The following is a 27,898-nucleotide window of genomic DNA, read 5'->3' on the forward strand; positions in this document are numbered from 1 at the left end:
AAGTTTCCACCTCTCCCTGCTGAGCAACTACTAAAAATGTAAGTAAAAGAGGGCCAGGGATGGGAGGCTGGCGGGCGCAGGGAGGGTTGCTGGCGCACGTGGGGCCCGGCGGGTGCCTTACCTCCCTTGGGCTGGGCCAGCTGGTGGCCCAGCTGGTGGTCAGCCTGCGCCAGCTACGCCTCGGCCGGCGCAGGGGTTGGCATCACGCATGCGCGGTGCTCCTGGGTAGGGAAAGTCCTCGACTTACGACCGGTTGGGGTCACGGCATTAAAAAGGTTGAGAACCACTGCCTTAATACTTGAACTGTTAAACACTTCAGTTGTCTCCATAGTCATACTTTTAAATCACATATGGCCACATGAATCAAAACAATTCTCTTTAGGAATCAAAAGAGCATCTCCTGTGCAAGTGTTATAGACCATGAATAGTTTGGAAACACTTCAGCCCTGTTGAAGTATTCTTTTCCTTCAGGTTACTATTTGCATGCCTCTATAAAATAATTGAAATTCCATGATAAAGTTAATTTTTAAAAAGGCCCTAATTAAGCTGACTTTTGAAGAAGTACATATAAGTACATACAAACTGCAGCCTTGAAGCTGTATTAATATTTATATATTTATTAACCAGAACAATTTGTCTTGCTTTTGTCAAGTACCATGACTTCATCTTGCAACGCTATGGGAAAAAATGAATCCTGTTCTGAGATTTCATTGCAGCCTTAATGGCATACAACTTGCCACTCAAAACAAAAATGAACATCCCCTTCATTTTGAATTTGGACAGTCATGATGGTAAATTTAAAGTGTATTGTTCTCCCTCCCTCTAAAAAAAGATGATTATCTTGCCTCCCAAAAAGTATAGCACTGCTTATCTCCCCCCATTTGTTTGTTAGATCTAGACAAGGAGTCTGCCAAAAATTCATACTACAACTGAAAGCTATTATGGCATTCAGATCACTGACTTATGCCAGTCAATTTCAAACTCTTCACAATAGCTACTACTGCTATGTGAAGCCAAAGAGACACAAATATTTATTCTGCCTGGTTTGCCTTGTAATACTTTGTTTCTCACTTGTCACTAGATATGAGGTCATTTTTTTTTCAGCCTACTGAGTCCATACTTTTGCATATAAGCCACTATGCTGCTTGTGTGGGACAAAGTAGTAGAACTTCTGAGAGGAAAACTAGATCTGATTTAAACACAAGGCACTTTTATTCCAGTAACAATAATAATAATAATCTTTGTCTGCTTAGCCCCTTTTTAAAACAATAACAACATTAAAATGAAATCACATATTTTAGATAATATTTATTACCTAAAAACCTATCTTGATAATATGCACCCTAAATTGTAGGAGATTGCTGGATATGTTCCTTACTAAGGTTGCTAACAAGCTACCATACAAGTAAATTGCTCAAAATATTTTGTATATTAATAATTTGAAAATATGGTAGCATAACTATAGATAAACTAAATTAAACTTTAAAAACCAATTTGGTACTTTTAACTCATGAAATTTTCAAGAAATAATATTTTATTGGTGAAAGAATTTTTCTGCATTAATTTTCTACTTTTTATTTCAAATTATTGTATAAATGGGTTAGCTGTATTTAGTACAAAGCATGTATGAAGTTTAAAATACTTCATTAGGAAACAATATGTGAAGGCTTGTCTCTTCTTCTAACCAAAGCAGCTTGACAGATGAGACTTATCAGTGTTTGAAACAAAAATCTTGTTAGGAACAAGATTGGCTAGCAATTGTTCCAAGATCAACTTATTTCTTTTATATCATCTGAAGTTTCAGACCTTATCATTCTATGCTATATGCACTAAATATTAGTAAACAAGAAAATCTTACAATTATCATTTCTATCCAAAGAAATGTTATATATCTCACACACGCAATGTTAATTTAATTGTACCTGGGAGTATGGAGCACTAAATACTGGCTTCTTCAGTACTAGGATAGCAGACAATATGCACAATCTGAAATATTTGCATAAGTAATAATATGACATTTGTTTGTTTTTTTATTTGTACACAAATGGCCATTTGTGCATAAATGACTATATAAATTTCCTGCAAAAATAAAAAAAGCCCTAGTAAATCCTTAGAGCTAAGTTCACAACTAGTCTTTGAGAAACTCTGTTACCTAGCCTGTTTATATATACCTTTGCCAAGTGTTTATAGTGTAAAATATTTTCAAGAGAGCCTAAAAAAAATAAGAGCAGGGTGAGATAGTCTTTTTCTAGATGATTAAACTTTCCTTGTCACAAGGGAATTTTTATTCACCACAAATATCCACTTGTATAATTTTGTGTCCCTGCCTTAAACTTATGAAGTGTAGGTACTATCATTCTTATTCTAATATCTCATTCAATATCAAAGTATGTATTTCTTTTTTAAATGATTGACATCTACCTTATAAATAACTTTTGCTTTAAATTTTCAAGGGACTCAAGCAAGAACCTGATTAGAATACATCAAGATTATTACCTTTTACAGGGTGGTATATTACATGTCTGAAGATAGATTTCAGTTTTAGATTAAAATTATTCACACCTACTGAAAAAAAGTTAAAAGATTATACTACAACAGACTTAATTTATACATAGAATAAACAGAGGACAGTTCTGTTCCAAGAACATTTCTCTTCAGGTCACATAATGTTAACAATTCTATTTATACAGATGGGTTCTAGTAAGTCAGTTATCACTTTTGTATTACTCTTCATTAAATCTGCATTTCTATATAACAGGAAACAAAAGCAGCAAACCTAATTTAATCATCGCTGTCACTCCCAGATTCACTCAACTGCAAGTCATTTCCTGTTATTAAAAAAAAGAGAATTGTCTTAATTTTGAATTAAGTTCAACACTGATGAATTATGAAATGTTAGCTATGAGAGACATAGAGAGCAAAAATAGGCAGCAATTTTATAAGATCATTAAAGAGTTTACTCCAAGTGGATTAGTTTCTGGTATGTATATTTAAGACCAGAGTTCTATTATTTCTCTGTTCCTAGTGTTCTTTGACATGATTCACAAGAAGCCCAAATGTTGCAATGATTCCTATGCAAATCAAAACTCATAATTTTCTTTAATAAACTTGTGTACAACTAGAGTTTAGGTTTTTTATTTGCTCCATCACAGACTTGATCCACTAATGGGACTTTGAACAAATATGAAGTAAAACAACTGCATGTACTGTTAGTATCAGTTTCTTTAGACTAGATCTGAATCAGTCAGACCAATAACAACTGCCCTAAGTTATGAGGTCATGCTAAAAATGCAAGTCACTACTATCTATAAAAAAATCATGACATAAAGATTAACTATTAAGTGTATAAAGGGAAAAATAAAGTACATCTTGGAAAAGGAAAGTAAGTATTTCCAACAGAAGAGAATACATTTAGCTTAAAGTTGAATTGTGAAGTCCTTGGGTGCTCTCTGAGTTTGATTGTTTGCTTGCAGAAATAACAGCCATTATAATGGACCAACAAGAAGACCAGCAGAGTGCATCCATGAACACCAACTAGTAGTTAAAAGATACCCCTAAATGTCATATGGTCAGATTCAATCATAGCTTTGACTGAGAAACTGTGAGCATTCTAGAGCAAGCTAAATCCAAAATATCTATGGAACTCTTGGAAGCTTAGCATTCAGACAAATCAGCCATTAAAGAGAATCACATTTACAAATAATTCAAGAGAGATGGTAAAAAAAACTGAGGAGGAAACAGAAAGACCAGAACACATTCTCTCCAATCAAGCAGAAATAATATCGTAGTCAAGGAACCGATGATCTTATGAGAAAGAGTCCCGATGGAGCAGTGGTTAAAATGAAGTACTGTAGGCAAACTCTGCCCACAGCCTGGAGTTTGAGCCTGATGGGGCGGACTGAGCCTTCCATCCTTCTAGGTTGGTAAAATGAGGATCCAGATTGTTTGGGCAATATGCAAATAATGCTTCTATATTGTAAACTATCTAGAAAGTGCTGTAAAGCACTAAATGATGGTATACAAGTTTAAATGCTATTGCTATTACTTAACTAAGTAATGAAACATCTGCAAGCAAAGAACCAATTCAGAGAGCAGCAAGGACTCAATAGAAAACAAGGGTGTCTGTGAGTACAAAAGTCACTTGTTATCTGCAGTCTTATATCCACAATTATAGAAACCAAGCCTACAAATATTTTTGTATTTGCAAAAAGGTGCAAATGTTACACGTCAAAAAAGCAGACAAGCTTTTGTGGATGCATAAAATATATATTTGAAATAATTATATCATCTAAGCAAGATGCCTATATCACGTCTTCCTTTTCACTTAATTGCAGTTTGAGGCTCTAAGTAGCTTCTTTCTGACTTTTAGCTCCTTTCAAATTGCTTTCCTGGCTGATGATGGGAGCTGCCCTTCTTATACCATATGGTTTATGCTGGCTTCTCCACTGCCTGCAGTTGTTGCAGGATCTCTGTGGAACAACTTCTTGAATGTGCTCATCCTGTTCACATATAATTTATGAATTACTGATTTCCATAAGTTGTGTGTGGGCAGCATTAACATCCAGTAGCCTGGCAGAAATTAACCCAAGCAAGTTGTAGGCAGCATCACCATCTTATGGGGCTTCTGAATGCTAGTGCTGATTGCAGACTGTTCCCACAGTAAGTCATTTGAAAGAGGCTAGTTACCCAAAGGGAGCCACATGGAGCCCTCCTGATTGAGCTGACCCAATGGGATACATTTCAATTGGGCATGAGGAGCGGATAAAGATCACTACATAGACAACTCTTATGGGAGGAGGTCAGCCACAGACTCAACCCCAATTCCCAAAGATGAAAAATCTTGTTATTTCAGTACTGTTATCCCCCAGGAATGAGGGCAACTTGTACTTAGAGCAGCCTTCCTAAGCATGATGCTCTCATGAAATCTTGGTCTATAGTTCTTATAATTTCCAGGTTGCATTTATGTTGTATGATGGCTACTTAGTGAAAATACTTACTGAGAGTATTCATGAGTTGATTGTTGCCTTGTGCCCTGCCAGTACCATTGGCAACCACATTCTTGTTGTTACACTGCTGAGAAGGAGAAGGATGTGCAGTTTCACCCCCATCACTGCTGGAAGTTTCATCACCGCTCCCAGAGGAACTCTCAGAATCAGATGAACTGCTGCCACTACTGCTACTCATCTGCTCAATAATTTCAACCTCAGCTCTTAGTTCTAGAGTAAAAATAGGAGGGTCATTTTTAAAAAAAATTTTATTCATTAAAAAAATAGCCTGAGTTTTCTTAAGAAATTCAAAGTCACTTAGATAGCACCTACCCCTGCAATTCTAATTCTCTACATGGTTGATTTTGCCCTAGGATTGAAATTCTAATTTTAACTTAAATATAATGCTCCACTGGCTCTCAGTTATTTAGCCCACCCCAGATAGTCCATGGTTTTAAAAGATGTAACAGTTTTAATTAAATTACATTTGGTTTCAACTAGTATAATTGTGAGGTGACTGGCTGGTGAAGGTTATAAGCTGTACTCCTGCCACTGGAAAAATATACTGAAGAAAATTTACAGGGGGGAGTAATAGATTTTCTTCCCATCTCAGACAGTAGGCAGGCTATAATAAGTGTTCTACCTCTCTTAATATCATCCAATTGAGGCTCTGGTGAAGGATTGTCTTTCAGTGGGGATGTTTTAGGTCCAGCTGCAGGCTTTATTGGAGCTCTGAACTGGGTGGAAGATTGTGCAGCTCGAGCAGATTGCTGTTCTATCCGTGCTTGGATTTTACTGCTGCCTTCAGCTCTGAAAGGAAATATTAAAACAGATAACATGTATAATATATAATTGCTTTCCATACCTTATCATAACCTTAATTTATTTTGAGTCACACTATTTATTTTAAGAAACCCTTACTACTGTTTTCATATAGGAAATAAGTCCAGTATAATCTTGGGTCCTCCCTTTCAGACAAAGAACCTTTATATCTAATATATCTAATAAGGCTGTCTCTGCCCAACTCCTACCTGTTCCAAAATTGTTGATTTTGTTGGCTATTCTGCCAGTTAGAATTAAAATACAACTAGTGGTGAATTTGTGTGTGTGGAGATTTCTATAAGAGTAATTGGGCCCGCTTTTCCTACTTCTGTTCCCTCATATTGCTTCTCCTTTGTGGCTATGCAAAGTTCTTCCAATTCTAATCCTTCGTAGCTTGAGGGAATTATGGAATTAGGATTGGTACAGTCTTTGAGAGAAATGGGCAGCTTAGAAATATGAAATATAAACAGACAAACAAATAAATAAAATCCAATTTCTATTCTCTCATTTTCTCTGATATTAATAAATCTTAAATTAGAATTGTATAAATAAATATTACCAATGTACCATTTATGGAACTGCTAAATACCCATTCTTTCAACTGAAGAAGGAAAATTAAGTATTAGCTAAACTTTCTCAAGAATTAACTTTTAAAAATTTAAAATATCACCTAAGTCATCCCTCTGCTAACTTTATTAATGACTGATAAGATCAGTGATGATTAAAGTTCTAATATGGAGAGAAAGCATATTAGATATATTTGGAATAGCCATTTCATTTAAGAATGGAGATTATAGACTATGTACTAGACTAGTTTTCTTTCCACCATTCTGATATTTAATGTTTATTATTTTATATAGTCAAAATAAAAGCAGGTGATAGAAGAACAGTTATTTCAGAAAGAATTATACTCTATGTTGATCCATACTGGCCTCACATGTTTGAGCCTGTGTTACCTTGTCTTTTTGACTTGAATGCTGCTGCTTAGCTTTTCAAGCACATATTCCCCAGTATCATGGTTGATAATAAGTACACAGTCTTTTTGGAAAGGCCTTTTGTTTCCTTTGAATACAGTCATTGGAGGTGTAGAACCCTGATATTCAAGAAAAGTAAAAAATATATTTAAATCTAAATAAGTAGTTATGCATACGTAAGAAAAACAGATATAATAAATAGCATAATCAATGTCTCAAATCCAACTCAGAAGATTATGCTTTAATCTGTATTTTCTTAATATTTTGTTCTATGATAGTCATTGCTATATTTTTAGATGCAAGAAAGAAATCATATTTACTCTGGCAAAATTAGTATATAGAACTTGCTATTTACAAAAATGATTTATTCATTTGCTAATTTTCCAAAGAAAAATTGTCTGTATACTATGCCTGCTACAAAGAAGAAACATCTGAAATTAGAAGAGACAATAGTTATAAACCAGTAGAAAAACATTTGTTGATTTTGCTACAGCAGACTGATATGGCTAACTCTGTGATTATAAACACCATATTAAATATTCTATCACTGTGCAGATAGGCCAGGGGTAGGCAACCCAAAACACTCAAAGAGCCACTTGGACCCGTTTCCCACCAAAAACAAAACACCAGGAGCCGCAAAACCCTTTTGATATCTAAAATGAAGATAACACTGCATATATCCTTTTTTACCTTTATTATAGGTGTGTGTGTTTGTGTGTGTGTGTATGTATGTATGTGTATGTGTATGTGTGTATATTAAAAATAAAAGTAAAAATAAAAGTAAAAATATGACATTAAAAATAAAAGTATAAATATGACTCTTGGGAATATCCATACTATTAAAACAATGATCACCAGGAGAATGCTTTAAGAGAATAAAATTATATACACACACAGGTGAAAAAAGGATATATACAGTGTTATCTTCATTTTAGATGTCAAAAGGATCTCTCTCTCTCTGACTCTCTCCCTCCCTCTCTATCTGCCCTTGGTCTGCCACTCCTCTTCCCCCACTCTCTCTCTCTCTCTCTCTCTCTCTCTCTCTCTCTCTCTCTCTCTCTCCCCTCTCTCTCTCTCTCTCTCTCTCTCTCTCCCCTCCTTCTCTCTCTCTCTCTCTCTCTCTCTCTCTCTCTCTCTTTCTCCCCCCCTCCTATTTGCTGCTCACCTGGCAAGCTTCAAGCTGTTGTCCAACAAGCTCAGGGGTAAGCAAGCTCGTCTCTTTTATGACTCATGGACTTCAACTCCCAGAATTCCTGAGTCAGCCTAGCTGGGCTAGCTAGCTCTCTCCTGCCCTTCCTGCTTCCTGCTTCCTGCAGAGACGCAGCAAAGGGAGGAGCTCCGCCCAGTGAGCTTTTCAGCTCCTCGGAGAACACTGTGAGTGCACCCTCTTTTACACACACACACACACACACACACACACACACAAAAAAAAAACACAGAGAGAGAGAGAGAGAGAGAGAGAGAGAGAAGCAGGGAAGCTCAATTGCCTCTCTCTGTCTCTGTCTCTCTCTGCAAAGGCAGAGGAGGCTGGGAGCCACAGGGGAAGGCTCAAAGAGCCACATGCGGCTCCGGAGCCGCAGGTTGCCGACCTGTGAGATAGGCGATGCAACAAAATATTTTACTTATAGTTAAGAATATAATTTATAAAGAAATCGAACAGAAAGTTTAGTTATGATTCAATATATGGAACAAATATATCTTCAATATTATTTATATTCAATATCAATAGATTTACAGAATTTAACATACAGTGAGGGGAAAAATTATTTGGTCCCCTGCTGATTTTGTACATTTGCCTACTATCAAAGAAACAATCAGTCTATAATTTTAATGGTAGGTTTATTTTAACAGTGAGAGAAAGAATAACAAAAAAATCCAGAAAAACGCATTTCAAAAAAGTTATAAATTGATTTGCATTTTATTGAGTGAAATAAATATTTGATCCCCCATCAATCAGCAAGATTTCTGGCTCTCAGGTGTCTTTTATACAGGTAACGAGCTGAGATTAGGAGCACTCTCTTAAAGGGAGTGCTCCTAATCTCAGTTTGTTACATGTATAAGAGACACCTATTCACTGAAGCAATCAATCAGATTCGAAACTCTCCACCTTGGCCAAGACCAAAGAGCTGTCCAAGGATGTCAGGGATAAGATTGTAGGCCTACATAGGCTAGAATGGGTTACAAGACTATCGTCAAGCAGTTTGGTGACAAGGTGACAACAGTTCATGTGATTATTCGCAAATGGAAGAAACACAAAATAACTGTCAATCTTCATCGGTCTGGAGCTCCATGCAAAATCTCATCTCGTGGAGCTTCAATCATCATGAGAGCAGTGAGGTAACAGAACTATAAGGGGGGATCTTGTCAATGATCTCAAGGCAGCTGGGACCACAATCACCAAGAAAACAATTGGTAACACTCTACACCATGAAGGACTGAAATCCTGCAGTGCCCACAAGGTCCCCCTGCTCAAGAAGCACATGTACAGGCCTGAAGTTTGCCAATGAACATCTGAATGATTCAGAGAACTGGGTGAAAGTGTTGTGGTCAGATGAGACCAAAATCGAGCTCTTTGGCATCACCTCACCTCACTGTGTTTGGAGGAGGAATACTGCTTATGACCCCAAGAATACCATCCCCACCATCAAACATGGAGGTGGAAATATTATGCTTTGGGGGTGTTTTTCTGCTAAGGGGACAGAACAACTTCATCACATCAAAGGGACGATGGACTGGGCCATGTACCGTCAAATCTTGGGTGAGAACCTCCTTCCCTCAGCCAGAGCATTGAAAATGGCTCATGGATTCCAGTATGGCAATGACACACAGCCAAGGCAACGAAGGAGTGGCTCAAGAAGAAGTACATTAAGGTCCTCGAGTAACCTAGCTAGTTTCCAGACCTTTATCCCATAGAAAATCTGTGGAGGGAGCTGAAGGTTCAAGCTGCCAGACGTCAGCCTTGAAACCTTAATGACTTGGAGTGGATCTGCAAAGAGGAGTGGGACAAAATCCCTCCTGAGATGTGTGCAAACCTGGTGACCAACTACAAGAAACATCTGACTTCTGTGACTGCCAACTAAGGTTTTGCCAACAAGTACTGTCATGTTTTGTGAAGGGATCAAATACTTACTTCACTCATTAAAATGCAAATCAATTTATAACTTTTTTGAAATGTGTTTTTCTGGATTTTGTGTTGTTATTCTGTCTCTCACTATTAAAATAAACCTACCATTAAAATTATAGACTGATCATTTCTTTGTCAGTGGGCAAATGTACAAAATCAGCAGGGGATCAAATACTTTTTTCCCTCACTGTAGTTTTAGAGAATTCAGAAGTATTACTTTATGAATCCTTCAATGCATATTAGGATTCATACACAGCCAAAATAATATTAGGCAATGAAAACAGTGATCCAATATTTTAAATATAATATCTATATAGAAAGTTGCCAGAAATTAAAAAGGATTCAGACATATTTGTCTCGGGTTGATTATCGCAGGTCTGCATGCTCTGAAACATCAGAGTGTTACAAATCTCACAAGCACACACACTAATCTTTATATAGATTCTACACAAACCTGAAAAAACTACTGTAAGCCCTATATAAGATGCATTAAACTAATGCAGCAGCATCTTTCTTCAAGCTTGCCTGGAAATCAGAAGTGCTTATTTCAATGATATAGTAAAAAGTTGTATTTATAGTCAGGCCAAAGTATTTCTCTGCAATCTTTCTCAAAGTATGCATAGCATATTCAACAGACAGTTGTTAAAAATGGTGTTTTCTTAAGCAAGTCTGAGTTCCCACAAATTGTTTTTATGAAATATATCATGTTCCCCTTGGCTACATATGAAAAGTTCGGAGCAAAGCTTATAAGAACCTTGACACAGAAAGCAAATCTGCAATGTGAGATATGGGAAACTTACAGGAATATGTGGTAATGTAATTGTGACTTCATCTCCTTTACCAACTTGAAGCTCCCCTTCACAAGATGTATCTATAGATGCTGGTTTAAAATCATCTAGAGGATGCAATAACTGATATTAAACATACATCAGATTATAAAGGATCTTGATGAGTATTTATTTAGAAACAATCTCATTATTACTTTTAATTTTATTTTATTGTTTTCATTGGCATTCAAATAATTTTGGACCCAGCTTAGTAGAGTGAATGTGCAGACAGGATTAAATCAAATTACCAAATTATAATGTTCTTCTGCAATTAGGTCTGCCATTTTTTGTTAGCCAATAACATAAAAAATTCTAACTTAGCATACTTCATTTTTTCCAAAAACTATTATCTGCTATAAAAAAATAAAAATGAAAAACCTTAATTTTTAAAAATTTCCTTGACCCATCTTTTTTTTGAAGTCCATTCATAAAGCCAGTTATTATTTTAAATTGCAACTGTATAAGTGGCCAACTGAACCAACTTTTTTCTAGAAATAACTATTTTCAATAATACTCTCTACCTTACTTTGGGAGCACAAAAAATTATTAAGAATGCAACGAACACTGATTCTAGATATGAAACAAAAGGTTTCTATTGCAGTCCTTGTCTTTTCAACAATTCCAAGAATGATTGTCAGCATAGGCCTGGCATATTCCTCTTCCTTTAATAGTAACTTGATGTAATACAACCACCATTATATATAATAAACATAATATGCTGTCTACTATTTGCAGCCTGAGTTGACAACTGGATGCACATTTTGCACTGACAGCAACTACAAAAGGCACAATTCTTTCCTGGTGCTCCAAACAGATATTAATCAATGTCCTATGTTATTAAATGTATTTATAATTTTTATCTTGCCATTTTCTCTGAGAGCTCAAGACAGCACATATATGGGTATTCTTATTTCACGTCATTCTGGATATGACGTGACATTATGCAATAAATAATTATATAATTATACATTATACAATAAAATTTGGTTTTAATGGAATAATTAAGAGAGGCGAGTGTTTTATTACACATGAATGCCCACATTTGTCATTTGCCTGTTTTGCAAAATCTGTCCTCTGGGCCGTGTTATATTTCTTATGTGATGATACTCAAAAGAATTGTAAACTGCCTCAGAAACTGAGTTCTTGTTTGAAGATCCCTCCAGATATACCTTTTGTGCAAATCCTGGACTATGGATCTAATGAAATCAGGGCTATGTAGGGCTGAGTTAAAAACTCTTCTAACTCAGCCCTACAATAAGCTTTTCTCTTTCTTTCTTTCTTTCTTTCTTTCTTTCTTTCTTTCTTTCTTTCTTTCTTTCTTTCTTTCTTTCTTTCTTTTTTGCAGTACTGAAGTTTGTGGGCAGCTTTTTAAAATTGGCTTTGCTTTTATGTCACCACAGTTTTTCTGGGTGCAAGCAAACTCCTGCTCAATGTATGCTAGAGAAGGAACAGAAGCAAATTAAAAACTATCTGGAGTTAAGATTACTGCAGGCCTTTTAAGCATGATTATGGAAATGATTTGCAAATGCTTCCTTCCTGGACAGTTTCAAGATCTCCATAAAACAACTGTCCAATAAGCAGCCTTCATGAAATGTTTAGCTCATTCATCTTTGGCCTCAAGCATGGCTCCTCCCTATCACTGGATGGATGGTCTGCTGTACATTACAATCTATAATCATGTTTACAGATTCTGTACAGATAGATAGCAAAGACTTTTAACACAAATAGAAGAAACTGAGCATTAACAGTAGGGGGTGTTTGTCTCATAAGAATTTTCAGCACAAATGGCAAGTATGTACTTAACATGTAATTAAACCACAGATGGTGGTGAGAGAGAATATTTTTTTCTCCTTTCTGCATGGAATATTAATTGAAATGATTTTTGTCACTATAGAGCAGTGGTGGCGAACCTATGGCACATATGCCAGAGGCGACACTCAGAGCCTTCTCTGTGGACATGCGCGCTATGCCCCAGAGATGGCAACTGTCCCTCTTCAACCAGCTGCCCGCTAAATTGCCAAGGTGCCACGTGCCCAGATGCATCCCAGCATGGCTGGTTTCCCTCCCCCCCCCCGTCCCATCCCTCCTGGTCTCGCATGCTCTCCTTTTCCTGGGCACGACCCACTGCATCGCCTCCTCAGCTGTCGGCCAGCCATCCAGCTCAGAGGCGGCTTCTCTGAAGTGCTGGCAGCGGGCTGCGGAGCCCCAGAGTACGCCGGTTGAGGGGCTGGCAGGCTGTGGTTGCTGATGGACAGTCAGCCCCCGTGTGCTCGCTGGCCTCTGTGTGAGGGAGCCGATGGTGTCAGGCAGCAGCCGCCCCAGCCCCTGCCTCGCCTTGCCCTGCGACAATGGAACCCCTGCCCTGCCTCGCCTCACCTCACCCACACGATGAGCCTCCTGCCACCGCCCCACCTGCCAGAGACCCCCTGGATCTCCCCCAACCCTGCCCAGCCCTCACAGCGTCTCTCCCCACGAGCAACATCGGGGAGACCACACCTTCCTTGGCCACACCCAGTCTGCCATGACCATAGCCACATCCACCCAGTGGGACACGCCCACCTGGCACCCGGAGATAAATAAGTGGGTTTTGGGTTGCAGTTTGGGTACTCGGTCTCTAAAAGGTTTGCCACCATTGCTATAGAGGCTTTGGCAATTCAGAAAGTGGGATATAGGAGAAGTCCCACTTTTTGAATCTCTTCTGTTGAACATCTGGAGGGAAAACTGATTGGCTTGTAGTATTCCTTGCTAGTTTTCATTTCTTTTTAACTGATCAGCTCACTCATATGCTTCAAACTTATTGGTGAAGAATTGGAAAATGAAACTAAAAATTGCATAAATTCCTTTTATGCTTGGAAACTGAGGAAATGAAGTTTTCCTCATTTATTTTTCTGGTGAGGAAAAATCTCAGCAACTAAATGTCTAGAGGTGAAACTCTTTTCGGAAGGGACAGATAAAGTAGGGCTAGATTTGCCTAAAATGCTAATCCATAACTAGCAATCATGGTTAACTGATTGCCTGGGTTTGCATAATACTAAACTGTCAATTAACCACATCACTTAGATTACGGGTGTTAAACTTGCTGAGTCACGTGACTGTGTTGTGATGTATTGCCACCATTGCGGGAGCTGGGGTGGGTGCAGCCTCCACATGATGCAACCGGCCCATAGGCCGGCAGTTTAACACCCCTAACTTAAGAGTCACAAAGCACACTAAACCTGAGTAAATAAAAACAACTGCTACATTCACATCACATATTTGTCCAGAATGTTTTGAAAGGGTATGTTTTTTTGAAATATATTACTCTAAATCAACCATATTGTGGTTTAACATAGTGGCCTCATTACCACAAGAATACAATTGGCTCAATTTTCACAATACAGGGATCCACAAACTATCCAACCCTATTAAGCCTTTTTGTGGATACTAGCTATTAAAATCTCTAGAACATTATCCCCCCCCCCAATAAGATCTGCACCCATCCCTTTGGCCTTTGGAAAGGACCTGAAAACTTGGCTGACAACTGATCTGGGCTCCAACATGTCATTCTGGAGGCGGTTAATGGGCTGAGGTAAGACCGCCATCTCCTCCCTGTGTACATCTGTTAACTTTCCTTCCCATCTGTATCAATTTAAATAGATTTTAGTGTTAATATTTATTTTATTTATTGTAAGCTGCCTAGAGTCGCCTTTAGACGAGATGGGCAAGGACATAAATCTAATAAACAAGCAAGCAAGCAAATAAACAATTCTCTAAATACTAAAATCAACCTTGTATCAGAAAGCGAGTTCAATTGGGCTTACTCCCACAGAAGTGTAGGTATGCCTACCCCAACATAGTGCGCTCCCAGGTAAACCCCAGCACGCGGCTACCGCTTGGCTGAGGATGATGGGAGGTTGTAATCCAAACCTTAGGAGTGGATCAGGCTGGGGAAGGCTGCTCTACCCACTTACCTGGGAGTAAGTCACCCTGAACTCAATTTTCGGTTAGGCAGCCATAGGCTAGCGCGGTTAGGGCCCTCTTTTGACACGGGGCCAAGCCAGCTTAATCAAGCCGATGCTTTGGGGGTCGCCGGCCTGGCCCGTAAGCGCCGCCTCTGCCGGGCACTCACAGCGAATGGTGTGGAAGGAGGCTTTAGGGTGCCGCTCGAAGCTTTCGCCCAGCTGCAGAGGGTGCTCCTCCTTGTCCAGCAGCGGGTTCGCCACGCCGTTCATGGCTACTGCGGCACCCGCCGAGAACAAGAACACCCGCACCCGCCCCGCCCCGCCAGGCCGCCTTCTCTTCCGGGATCGGAGCAGCGTGTAACTGGGAAAACACTCCCCGTCCGGGGGAGCCGATCGAGAGGGGACCACGCGGCTTGGCAGTAGCGTAAGGCGTCCTCGTAGATTTTGGGCAGGGAGATCCGGGAAACTTTTGACGGGGAAGAAGGTTGTGCGGGTGGCGGGACGAGGTAGGTAGGTAGGTAGGTAGGTAGGTAGGTAGGTAGGTAGGTAGGTAGGTAGGTAGGTAGGTAGGTAGAAAGAAAGAAAGAAAGAAAGAAAGAAAGAAAGAAAGAAAGAAAGAAAGAAAGAAAACACTAGGTAAAGCCTACCACCGCACGAGATTGCCGCATTTGGCCCGATCCGCAAAGGGTTCTTGAATTGATAGCAACCCTCAGGACGCGGAAATCCAGATCCCTAATTGGATCTTTCTGCCTGATACGCCCTTCCTCGGAGCTGAACAAGAGTCGATCACCGTGGGACACTTTCTGTTTTGTTTTCTTGGAAAACACGAGTGTAAAAAGGTGTATTGAGGTGCTGTCAGATTAATAGTTTTTCTATTTAATTGATTTTAAGCAAAAAACAGGTGAAGATTCCTACCAGGAGAATTCATCTCTTGGTAACTTCAGATTGATCTTTGAATTCTTGTTTTGGCTACAGAACGTAAGTGATTGGTTATTGCCTTTTTTCAAGTTATTGTTGTTTGACTTAAAACAGTTGTTTTAGTGACCATTTGAAGTTAAAATGGCACTGAAAAAAGTGACTTATTGTTTTTTTTACACTTAGGACCATTGCAGCATCCCCACAGTCATGTGAGCAAAATTCAGACACTTGGCAACTCATATTTATGAAGGTTGCAGTGTTCCAGGGTCATGTGATCACCTTTTGCAACTTTCTGACAAGCAAAGTCAATGGGGAACCCAGATTCCCTTAACCATGTTACTAACTTAAGGACTGAAATTACTCATTTAATAACTGTCGCAAGAAAAGTCATAAAACAGGGCAAAACTAATGTAAGTGCCTCATTTAGCAACAGAAATTTTCAGCTCAACTATGTAAATTGTTGAGTACCTGTAGTTTGGAACAGGGCTTTTCAATGTTTTCACCCATTGTACCACTTTTAGGATATGGCAACATCCGAGTACCACCAGTCGCCTAGCAAGGTGTCAAAAACTTGACCAAAAAAAGAGGAAAAAAGTGATAAAGATAGTCCTCGACTTACAACAGTTCATTTAGTGACTGTTCAAAGTTACAATGGTCCTGAAAAAAGTGCTCCCCAAGCCACAGCTGAGCAAGACACCTGCCTGCCCACCCGGCGGCGCTCTTCCTCCTGTCCAAGATTTTCTGTTAAGGATTGGCAGTGGGGGTGGGGGGGTGTTTGGTTTTTATTCCCCCTGTCTGCTGGGTGGTTGCAACAGGTTTTGATCACTTCACATGACCCTGTGACCATCATAAATATTTATTTATTTATTTAATTTTATTTATATGCCGCCCAATCCCAAAGGACTCAGGGCGGCGTACAAAATTAAAACAATCATCTAACAATAATACAGTAAAATAATACAATCATGCCGCATGTCCGATCATGAATCAGTTGCCAAGCATCTGAATGTAAATCATAAGACCCTGGAGATGCTGCAACATTCCAGCTGATCGGCGCTTCTTCTGGGCTCAGCAGAAGCACCAGGATCAGTGCTGCTTTCCAGCTGGAGTCTGGCGCTGATCCTGGTGCTTCCACTGAGTCCTGACAGTCTTGCAGCGCTGATCAGCTGGAAAGCAGCACTGATCCTGGCGCTTCCGCTGAGCCCTGACAGTCTTGCAGCTCCAGCCATCTCTTGCTCAGGCTTGTGCAGTGTTGCCACTGGTTCAGTTCATTCCCCTTCCCCGCTACTTTTCTAGGATGGTCATGTACCACCTGCCAGGTGCCGATGTACCACAGATGGTACCCGTACCACTGGTTGAAAAGCCCTGGTCTAGATTGGTAGTCTCTACCCAGAACTAACATAGAGGCCTCTCTTTGAAGGACTGCCTCTGCTTCTGAGCCCAGAATAACTCAACCAAATGCAGTCAGATTAATAATTTATCTAGCTTAGGATTGTTTAGATCAGTATGTGTGGATCCTGGCGGTTCCTCTAGGCCAGGGGTAGGCAATCTTAGCTCTTTTATGACTTGTGGACTTAAACTCCCAGAATTCCTGAGCCACCCATGCCTATCCCTGCCCTAGGCCATCTCAGGCATCCTCAGATTCAAAATTATTCTCAGCCTATGTTGAAAAACAATACAATAACAGCTACGAGAAGTTGTAGCGGCATTGTTTTAATAAATATTGATAAATATAACCCATACACATAAAAACTGTTTGGGTATCCTCTATAATTTTTAAAAGTAATATAATATGATATGAAGTCCCGAGAGAAAAAAGTTTAAGAAACACTGGTCTAAATCAGTGGTGGCGAATCTATGGCATGGGTGCCAGAGGCGGCACTCAGAGCCCTCTCTATGGGCACATGCGCCGTTGCCCCAGTCCTAGGCCTTCAGCTGGGTTTTATAAAACCTTTTCGCTTTAGGCCTCCACTGCCATGTACCAAAAAAAAAAAAAAAAGGTTCAATCAGTCAATTTTAACTTCTCACGGGAAAAAAAAAGGTCTTTCAAAGTTGGAATTGATTGAACTTTTTAGTCCCACCAAGTTTGCCGTTACCATCGCAGCCATGCCGACCCAATGGGCCACACCCACCCAATTGGCCACATCCAGCCAATGGGCTACACCTACCCGGCACTCAACGATGCATAAGTGGGTTTTGGGTTGCAGTTTCGACACTCAGTCTCTAAAAGGTTCGCCATCACTGGTCTAAATCATTCTTCTGCAACTTGACCCCTTCTATGTGAACTGAAGCCAGTTCTAGAATTCCCAATAACCATGATCAAACTGAGCCTTCTGGTATTTGGTGGTATATAGCAAGCCATTGTCTCAAATTGTGATTAGGATGGAGAGTCGTAGCTCTTCATAGCTCTGTAATAAGATTGAATACTACACTAAAATTGTTTTTGCATGATAGACCAGCCAATAATATTTATAACATATCAATCCAGTCTATGTTTTTAGTTTAGGGTTCAGTTTTACAAATCCAGCTTAAGCTGGTATGGCTTTTTGTGCTATTGAACCTACTTCTTGGTTTGCCATATGTATCATATGGTTTACTGAGGTAAGAATAAATGGAAGAATAAATTCTATTATGGTTTTGGGGCAATCAGTTATTGACTAATGGGTTAGTGTGTGTTATAAACCCATCCAACAAATAAATTGTGGCATTAATTAAGTTTTGGTTGGGTTTACACATCAAACTAAACTGAAACTCAAATTACATCTGGGCTTAAGGTGCCATAAGAATCAAATTAATATTTTCTAGTCCATCTTCATGTACTGTAATGAAGAACTGTTAACTGGTTACATTATTTCTCTTTGTGACCTGCCAGTGCATGCAGAGCATGCTCTTAATAGATTAATTAAAGTGTGCTTTTAGAAGTTGAAAGTAAGAGAAATGATCTATTGTCAACATACCCAGAGAAAATTGCAAAATAGTAACCTTACTTTATTGTGTTTTTGCATCTAGTTCTTGCATGATATGTGATATGGGCAATTATTTAATTAAGGATTAATGCAGCTTTGAATCTGCTATGTCCAGTAATTAAGATGATTAAATCCGAAATTCTGAAAAGTCACTCATCTATTCCACATACTGATGAAGTAATAATTGCTTGTGAAGATGAGTCTTTCCAAAAAACAGAGCAGAAGACAAGAATTCTAGGTTCTGAAGAAGCAAAACAATTAGCTCAAAATCAGGTCTTAGTATCTGATTTCAAGAAGCAGAAACTTGAGAAAGAAGCACAAAAGAACTGGGATCTATTCTACAAAAGGAACAGTACCAATTTTTTTAAGGACAGACACTGGACAACAAGAGAGTTTGAAGAATTAAAAGCCTGCCGTAAAGTGAGTTTAACATTCTCTGGCACCAGAGGGCAATAAAGAACTGCTATAGAAAAATCTCTGAATTGAAAGCCTTTAACACTGATCTTATTATGTTATGCATTCTGTAAAATTCAGGTTAGGCTAGTACAGTATGTTTGTTTTGCAGATTCCATGATAAAATTTGAGATGTAAATTTTAATATTGACAGTCAGTTCTTTGCTCTACAAAGAAACTTTTACTATATGTACATATTTTAGGCTTTAATTCATTCATACCCTTGGAAAAATAACAGGTCATAGAATTATAAAACAAAATGATACAACTTAATTTAAAGACGCTTGGTTTATGCCAAACAGTACTAGTGACCATGTCTATCATCTACAATATAAGACTGTAAAAATAGAAACAGAGAAAAAAATTACAATGATGGAGAATAATTCTTTTCCTATCAAGATGACTACTAAACTTTATTTTAGGAAAATTATTTATAATTGGACATCTGGGGATGTAGTTGTGATTCTCAGAGAGCATTAAACTGGAAATGCTATCAAATAATAAAAATCTATAATATTGGATGAGAACTGCTACATTTATTGTATCCTGAATTTCTAAAGCTGAATTGGGAAGCTATCAGTTCTCCAGCTGTTGACAAATTGGAAGTCCTACCGTCCTCACCAATTTGTCACACAAAATAGAATAGTTGGGAGATCTCATTCAGTAACATCCAGAGGGCTCCATGCTCTTCACACCTGCAGGAACAAGAGATATCATTAATATAAATCATGAGTGGAATTATGATTGTAGAACTCAGAAAAGTTGCAATTTTATATTTTTCAATCAATTTGATTGAAGATGATTCATTTTTCCAGAGGTGAATCTGGTCCCAATTCCCAAAAGATGCGAGTGGAGTTGTGGTATATGAAACAAGTATCCATTTAGTGAACAAATGCAGTTCCTGGACTATATTCTTAGCATTTTGTCACTATCAGAAACAGTAAGGATCAGCTAAGTGGTAATGTTGGTCTCTATTCAAGAGTGACATAGCAAAAGAATTAGATGGATTCTGGGCAATTTTGTCCAGTTTGTTGATAAAGTAACTTCCATAATTAAGTTATAACTCATTTTCATATAGAATACAAAAAGTATCATGAATTTTGTTTTATATCTTTAATTTCAAGAAACTATCTTTGATTGATCTTATGCTTCTGATTCACTAGAAGATGATTCCATCTATTGTATGTATTGATGCAACATTTGTATAAATTGTATGACTTGAATCACAATAGGTGTTAGTTTTAGTTGCTTTTAAATGAAGGTTTTCTTGCTTTGCCATAAAACCACTATTTAGTGGGAGTACAATAAAACCTTTTATTTTCGTTCATTAATCTGGAAATACATCTTTGTGGTGATAATAATCTATTGTGTGGGATCCAGTAAATCAGTGGTTCTCAACCTGTGGGTCGGGACCCCATTTGGGGTCGAATGACCATTTCACAGGGGTCGCCAAACGCAGTCTGCCATTTTTTTCCCCCTTTTCCTTAGCTGTGCTACTCCCTTTTATTCTATTGGCTTTTGAAAGCCAATAGAATAGACTCTCTTGAATAGAGTCTAATTCTATTAGCTTTCAAAAGCCAATAGGAATTTTCCAGGCTGTCTCTGCCCTGCTGAGTCCGCCAAAAGTCCCATTCTGCAAACGGTGCTGCACCAGTTGAGTAGTCCTCGACTTACGACCGGTTGAGTAGTCCTCGACTTATGACCGGTTGGGGGTCGTGGCATTAAAAAGATTGAGAACCACTGCAGTAAATGGAGATTTGCTATAATAACTTTGATTTTAAAAGCTAATGATGTTAGTCCAAAAATTAATTCATGTTATTTGAAAGGATCAGACAATTACAATTATTATTTTCTCACCTCTTCAGTTTGAAGATCAAAAATTGACAATTCTAGAAGCCGGTTGTGGTGTTGGGAACTGTTTATTTCCACTTCTAGAAGAAGATTTGAATGTTTTTGCTTATGCGTGTGACTTCTCTCCCCGAGCAGTGGAATATGTAAAGGTTTGTAAAATATTTGTCATTTTTTTTCTTTCATTAAGTGAATACATACATTTGAAATATAAGCTTCTTTAAAAAGAAATGAGAAAGCAAAAATGGCATTGTTTGGTATTATTAAATTGGTTTAAATTATCTTAGCCCGGAATTTGAGTTTTATGCTTAGTGGTTAAATATTACTCAGAAGATTATGGAACAGCATCTAAATTACTTATTTTAAAAATTTGTAAGACCACTTATGATGCTGAATCACTATAGTAAAAACAATTACACAATACAATAAAAGATCCATACCCTAATGCTGGAAGAAATACATATGTACAATTTTATGTATAATATTAATAATCAGGTCTGCTTTTTCTGTTTTATACAGAGGTGAAAAATTTCTTCTGAATGTACATAAACAAAATAATGTCAGCAATTTTAAGAAGTGTGGATTTGAAGTCCATGCATTTTAAAGTTTCTGAAACTGAAAAAGTGACCTAAAGATACTAGCGTGGGAAAGATTGTGATTCATATTTAATTACCTGCTTTTCTGCTTGGTTGTCTTCAGTTCAACACTGAGGGAGATTATAATAAACAGTTTCAAAATATCCACTATCTAAACCAGTGTTTTCTAAACTTGGCAACTGTAAGTAGACAGATTTCAGCTCCCAGAATTCCCAGGATAGCCAAGCTATTCTGTATTATTCAGTGTTCTATCCTTCTGTATGATTTACTGTGCTAGCTTCAGGTTTCAAAATATAAACTTAAATAAGTTTGAACCATATGTTCATTTCACAGCAAAATTCTCTATATGATGCCAAAAGATGCAAAGTATTCCTGTGTGACCTGACCAAAGATGATCTTGTGGAAAATGTACCATTAGAGTCGGTGGATGTGGTTATGTTAATATTTGTACTTTCTGCCATTCATCCTGAGAAGATGCATTTAGTTTTGCACAATATTTATAAGGCAAGTCTGCATGGCTATAATAGCATGGTTTTTACCATGAGCGTGTATTTCTGCTATGAAAAGATGTAACACAGAATCTGTGCTCTAATTTACACAATACATACATTGTATGGTTCAGACTTGCAACAACTTTCAAAGAGATGGTCTTTATTGTCTGTGTATTTATCTGTAAATAAGTCTGAACTAAAAGGAATGCTGTATCAAGTTTGTCTTTTCCAAATAAGATTTAATAGAAAGGTAATTCATACAGATGAACCTTGCTTAATGACTATAATTGGACTGGCAATTCCATTATAAGTGACATGGTAGTTAAGTGAGACATCCAGTGATTATGACGTGTGATTTTTCTGCCAGCTTCCACATTGACTTGCTTGTCAGAAGCTCTCTACAAATGGCAATTACGTGACCATGGATGCTGCAGTGATCGCGGACTGGTCAAAAAGTGACTTTTCAGTGCTGTCTAACTTCAAACACTTGCTAAATAGGGTAGTCATTAACTGAGGATTACATATACTTTGCTTGAGGGACAACACTTGATGTATTTATCTATCTTGTAATAAATAGAAAGTGGATTAATTCCCAGGAATATGACTTAGAATGTCTTAAATGCAAACTAAGGTGGTTATTTCCAGGTTCAAGCAAATAATGGGAACTGATTTAAGCTATGAAATGTGTTTTATGACAACTATGAAATTAATTTTTCTAGTGTTGTTATAATTAATATGGAATGATATTTTGAGTAAAAGTCAAAATTTTAAAACTCTTTTATAATGAAATGAAATTGTGTCAAATCTGCTTAACAGGACCGAGCTAAAGTGGCACAAAATGTTCCACTTTTATCATTACATGGTTTTGTGTATTAATTAAGTCCAGTTTAATATGTTTCATATTGTTTTTAGGTTTTAAAACCAGGTAAATATGTCCTATTCAGAGATTATGGCCTTCATGACCATGCAATGCTGAGGTTTAAATCTGCTTGCAAGCTGGGAGAAAACTTCTACGTACGACAAGATGGAACCAGGTCATACTTTTTTTCTGATGGTGAGATCTTAATTAAGATATTATACAATATAGATATCAGTAGGGGAAGCACCCAACAAATACTGAAAAGCTTGAAAAGTTTACAAAACAAAAATCTGTCAGAACAAAAATACAGTGTTATTTATAGTAATTATAAATAATCCCCAGGTAGTTGTACTGAAAGGGTTTCTACAGTACAAGCATACTGATGAAAAAAAAATCATTTGTTCAACAATAAAGGAAGCTAGATATGGTTAAATATCAAAAAGCTGCAAATAGCAGCCTCAACATCAGAATGTTATTTAATAACTGTTAACATTCATTTTGATATGTATATAATCCTTTTCTAATGTAAGTTTGTGTATCTCCAAATTTAATAATAGTCACTATAAAGTATAAATCTAAAGAAACTGTATGTCCTCCAACACTCCTTTTATATCCAATTTCAGCTCAGCGGCAAAGGGATTTGACAGTTGCCCACATTTCAATAAAAACTTCTATTGAGATACCTTCGAAGCTGAGCCCTGCTGCTTTGAATAATTTCCAGGTTTTCCCAAATACAAGTATGGATTGTTCCTTTATGAGGTACTTAAGATATATCTTTTGAATAACAACCTATCATTAACTACCAATATATTTATTAAAAAAATTATATTGGTAGTTAATGATAGGTTGTTATTCAAAAGATATATCTTAAGTACCTCATAAAGGAACAATCCATACTTAGCAGCTTTCTTGGGCAAATGGAAGGAAAATCTGACTTTGGATATTGCTTCATTTTCTGCATTGCTGCCTATATCTTTTTTTAAAACCACCAACAAAACTGTTTCTCATTTTTTGTTTTGAGAAGAATAACCTGCCTATTCAGGATTTGTATCATTTCATCTTTGTACTTTAACACAAGTTTCTTAAAAATATTCTTCCTTCTTTTTCTATAGTATTTTTGGCAGAACTTTTCCTGTCTGTGGGATATGAGGAAATAGTCAATGAATATGTGTTTCGAGAAACTTTGAACAAAAAAGAAAACATACGTGTGCCAAGAGTTTTTCTCCAAAGCAAATTTCGAAAGCCTCAAAAATAAGCTTTGACTAATAAGTTGTTGGACAGTTGAAGTTCAAGATTACTTTCTTATGTTATTCAATTTAAACCAATTTTTGTATCAGGTATGTCCAATCTGTAGCTCCTGGACAGTTGGCAATGCAGCCCTAAAAGATTGTGAAATTTTAATATATTATTTTTAGCAATAGTTACCATATTATGTATTTTATATATGTTCAAGACAATTCCTCTTTCTCAATGCAGTGTAAGAAAGCCAAAAAGTTGGACATCCACATTTTACATTCATGAAAATAAGCCTAGCACTTACATAGTACTCTTCTGTTGATACAATCTTGAAGATTATGTTTTTATTTTAAATATAATTCCATAATTTTTGGATTAAACTACCAATTTTCAGATTTATCATTCAGGATCATAAAGCTTTTCTTGGAAAGACTTTAAAATACTTATTGTCAGGCAGATTCCAGAAGTGTGGCTAGCCTCATATATAAGCAGTGTCTGATTTCACATGATAGCTTTGTTGATACAACAGTGAGCCAGTACTAGCTTACTACATCTTAGCCTAACATAATTGTGAGTACCTAGCCAATATAATTAGTTTATAATTCATTATTTTTAAACTCAAAACATTACGTTTTGTTAAACCTTGGTGAGTATAGTCACAGTTGTACAAACATAGTATGTTAGTAAGCCTGTAGTTTAGTTTGTTCATTATGAGCCTCTTTTGTGGGTTGTGAATCTTAAATTGTGATGTAATATGTTGTGCAATCCCAACTAATAGTAGTTCTTTTAATTCATTATTAAATAAATTGTAACTCATCATAATGGAAGCCACCTAAGTGACTTTGGGCCAGTCACTCTATTTCAGCCCAACACACCTCAAATGGTTATTGTTGTGGGGAACATAGGTGGAGGAAGGTGTGTTGGATATGTTTGTATCTTGAGTTATTTGTAAAATAATAAAGGCAGGAAATAGAGGATAGATAGAATGAAGAGAGGAGAGAGAGAGTCTGAACTCTAATATTAGATAAGCACATTGGATGCCCAAATTAAGATACCCATGAAAGATACCTGTTTGTACACATATATTTTGCTCATACATTTTGAAATACTCTGCTGCTGAACAAAATATTTTTGTACATGTGGTCCTGAGTTTACAACCATTAAGTGTTCCTTACCTTGTGATGGCACTGAACTAGATCAGGGGTCCCCAACCCGCAGTCTGTGGAGCAGCAAGCCAGCAACTGGTTTGCACAAACAAGCAAAGCCCCATCTGTGGGATGCAGGCAGCACACAAAACCACACACCCTCCAGGCTGCAGAAAAACCTCTCTCCACGGAAGCGGTCCCTGGTGCACAAAAGGTTGGGGACCTCTGAACTAGAGAATTTACAATATATTTTGAGAATTCTAACGATTGCAGTGTTTCCATTTTCATGTGATTCTGAACCTAGCTTTTGGATGCCTGGTCCAAAAGCTAGGGTTAGAATCACATGATTGCAGTTACATGATTGCAACTTCCAATCAAACAAACATAATGAGGAAACAAGCAGGAATCAGAAGTCCCAGTCATATGAAGTTCTCACTTAACAACCCATGTAATCCTCACTTAAAAATTTTAGCTGAGAGAGCCAGAATTGCTCTTGTTATATAACAGGGTCACGTGACATTATGCTTTATGACTGCATAACTTAGTGATAGCAATTCTGGTTCTACTGCCATTGAAATAACTAAATATTGTAAATTGGAGGAACAAGCAAATGCTTCCTTGAATACAGAAGCTGTCTGCGATCAGACAGGAAAACAGGACATTTGATTGATAAAGCTGGGATGAAGCTAGAAATTCTCCTATTTAACATTATTGGATTGTATTTACTTGGCACACTCATTTGGAAACTTAGCTATGTTCACACAACTCATTAACCCAATTTTAAGTAAACCATTGTCAGTTGTCAGTGTTCAAAGAACACATTGAAGCATAGATCATACTGGCTGAAATAATACAATGAATTAAGACACAAACTAAAGTACATGTTAGTTTAATGTGCAAATGAAGTGGTGTAGTCATTGATACTGGTTTGGTTCAACCCATTAGACCAGGCTAAATTTGTGTATGCTTCAGAGTGTTCTTTCCACTTTAAATGGGGAAAAATTGTTAAAGGAGGATGAGTAAAAAAGATGGCTACTTCTGTTGTAATAAGAGCAGGCTTCAGTCTCTTCAGTTTTTTGGCAATAGGTAATTAGAAGTAAGTAGGCTATGTTTGAAATATTCCATTAATGTTGGTGTTACAACTTCTTGCATCCAGTACAATGAGCCAAAATTATGTCCTACATCAGGCAACTTATTTTTTAAATATTGCAAAGGCTGAACTCTCTTACTACATTAAATATTTGCTTAATATGATTAATTGACTAAACTGCAATTGGCTTAGCCTTTGTGCCATTAAAAACAAAAAGTTGGATCAGACATGACTTGAGAGACCTGTGATAGGAATCGCCTGATGTTTTCTTGGCCCAAATAGATGGGAAATCTGGGCCATGTGGCCCTTGACCAAATTGTAAAATCATTCTCCTAGTAATCATTTATGACTTGGATCAAAACAAACTGTCTCTTGTGCTGGCAGCCCACTAGGCAGGAAGTGAGAGGGAGGGGGGAGGGAAGGAGGGAGAAGCAGCCATAAAAAAGCAGGCCTGGCAGAAAAAGAGTAAGGGAAAAAGGCGGTTATGTTCACTCTGGGCTTTGCTTTCCCTAGCACAATCCTATGAAATCACAATGCTCATTCAGGCTTAAAATCAGTTAGCAGAAAGCCAAGTTTCAGTCAGGTCATGGCGGTGGGCTGAAAAGCTAATCTTTTATTCTTCTTGAGTTATATTCCTCATTTTCATTTCCTGAAACTTATAACTCATAAGAGGTTAGAAGAATAGGGTAGGTGCCTTTTCCTCTTTATTTATTGTGGGGAGAAGAACTTGTATGAAGAAAGCTGCACAAATCCAGCCAGTATGTTTTGAAAACTGTGATTTAAAGCTTAATAGGTTGTCATTTCAGTCAGCCATCCTATTCAGGTTAAGGAAGCCATGGCTTAGTGTATGAACACTGCCACTGTAATTTAATTAAGAAACTATGTTTAAAACCAAACAATGGCTTAGAATGATACATTGACCCGGTACTAAATTTAATATTTGAATATTTTCAGTCTGTTCTTGAATGATTTAAAAGTTGATTGATAAAAAGGGCATAATTTGGGATGCTTTATTGATTATATTAGGTATCAAGTATACTTCATAGCTAATTAGTTCATGCTTTTCTTTTTGATCAGAGTTATATTCAACTTCATTTACACTAGTTTTATAGCACCGAAGAAGACAGAGTGTTGGTACTGATAGGGTGGAATGTACTTGCACAATATATTGTTGGGATGATTACTTGGTAACTGTTTTCAAAACAATTTCAGAGACAGTCTCATTTTAACTGGGCTCCTGTAATATCACCAGTCCATGCAGGAAATCTCTGTACAACATTGTGACATAATCAATTTCTGTTACCATGGATCAGTTCTTTTGCTTAAATTTTTTTCAGTTTACTTTCATCCACATGCCTTATTATTTGTTACTAAAATTATAAAAAGAAATTCATTGTTGGTTCTTCTATCTGGCATATACACAACTGGCTTATAAACTTCTGAATTGTTATATAATGTTAGAATGGCTGCCTAAAATCATATGGTAACAGAAGTGAAAATATTGGATAATTACATGACAATCCCATTTTTGCTGTTAAGGTATCTCTTAATTAATCTAATTGATCTAATAGTTGTATTTCATCATTCAGAAGATCCAAAATAAAGTGGGCTGACTAGGAAGTA

At 37.4% G+C, this 27,898-nt stretch overlaps 2 protein-coding genes across 4 annotated transcripts; one reads left to right on the forward strand and one right to left on the reverse strand.

Annotated features, from left to right (window-relative positions):
* Window positions 1–916: 916 nt before the first annotated feature.
* LOC120310365 (ELL-associated factor 1-like) lies at window positions 917–15,019 on the reverse strand. The gene is made up of 6 exons (XM_039348709.1): window positions 14,841–15,019; window positions 10,706–10,800; window positions 6,764–6,900; window positions 5,629–5,795; window positions 4,998–5,216; window positions 917–2,828 (listed from the first exon to the last, which is right to left on the reverse strand). The coding sequence occupies exons 1-6, from the start codon at window positions 14,941–14,943 to the stop codon at window positions 2,782–2,784; spliced, it is 768 nt and encodes a 255-aa protein (XP_039204643.1). The 5' UTR covers window positions 14,944–15,019; the 3' UTR covers window positions 917–2,781.
* Window positions 14,958–27,898, forward strand: LOC120310364 (tRNA N(3)-methylcytidine methyltransferase METTL6-like). Of its 3 annotated transcripts, XM_039348706.1 has the most exons (7): window positions 15,033–15,097; window positions 15,565–15,651; window positions 18,601–18,977; window positions 20,876–21,010; window positions 21,788–21,958; window positions 22,858–22,999; window positions 23,917–27,898. In XM_039348706.1, exons 3-7 carry the CDS (start codon window positions 18,681–18,683, stop codon window positions 24,057–24,059), a joined length of 888 nt encoding a protein of 295 aa, XP_039204640.1. In that variant the 5' UTR covers window positions 15,033–15,097; window positions 15,565–15,651; window positions 18,601–18,680; the 3' UTR covers window positions 24,060–27,898. The 3 variants fall into 3 exon arrangements, with proteins under 3 accessions (XP_039204642.1, XP_039204640.1, XP_039204639.1); XM_039348708.1 differs by lacking the exon at window positions 15,565–15,651 and having other exon boundaries at window positions 14,958–15,097; XM_039348705.1 differs by lacking the exon at window positions 15,033–15,097 and having other exon boundaries at window positions 15,206–15,651.

Source organism: Crotalus tigris, unplaced genomic scaffold, assembly GCF_016545835.1.
Source record: "Crotalus tigris isolate CLP2741 ecotype Arizona unplaced genomic scaffold, ASM1654583v1 scf7180000018169.48405, whole genome shotgun sequence".
Taxonomy (NCBI): Eukaryota; Metazoa; Chordata; class Lepidosauria; order Squamata; family Viperidae; genus Crotalus; species Crotalus tigris.

What these genes read in the sequence shown, in the direction of transcription:
- LOC120310364 (XM_039348708.1), top strand. Translation starts at nt 18,681, where the DNA reads ATGATTAAATCCGAAATTCTGAAAAGTCACTCATCTATTCCACATACT. An exon ending in TTTTGCACAATATTTATAAG is followed by an intron (nt 21,959 to 22,857) that starts GCAAGTCTGCAT and finishes TATTGTTTTTAG; the next exon opens with GTTTTAAAACCAGGTAAATA. An exon ending in GTCATACTTTTTTTCTGATG is followed by an intron (nt 23,000 to 23,916) that starts GTGAGATCTTAA and finishes CTTTTTCTATAG; the next exon opens with TATTTTTGGCAGAACTTTTC.
- LOC120310365 (XM_039348709.1), bottom strand. Translation starts at nt 14,943, where the DNA reads ATGAACGGCGTGGCGAACCCGCTGCTGGACAAGGAGGAGCACCCTCTG. An exon ending in ATTGGATGATATTAAGAGAG is followed by an intron (nt 5,217 to 5,628) that starts GTAGAACACTTA and finishes TTTTTACTCTAG; the next exon opens with AACTAAGAGCTGAGGTTGAA. An exon ending in TCAACTCATGAATACTCTCA is followed by an intron (nt 2,829 to 4,997) that starts GTAAGTATTTTC and finishes TTTTAATAACAG; the next exon opens with GAAATGACTTGCAGTTGAGT.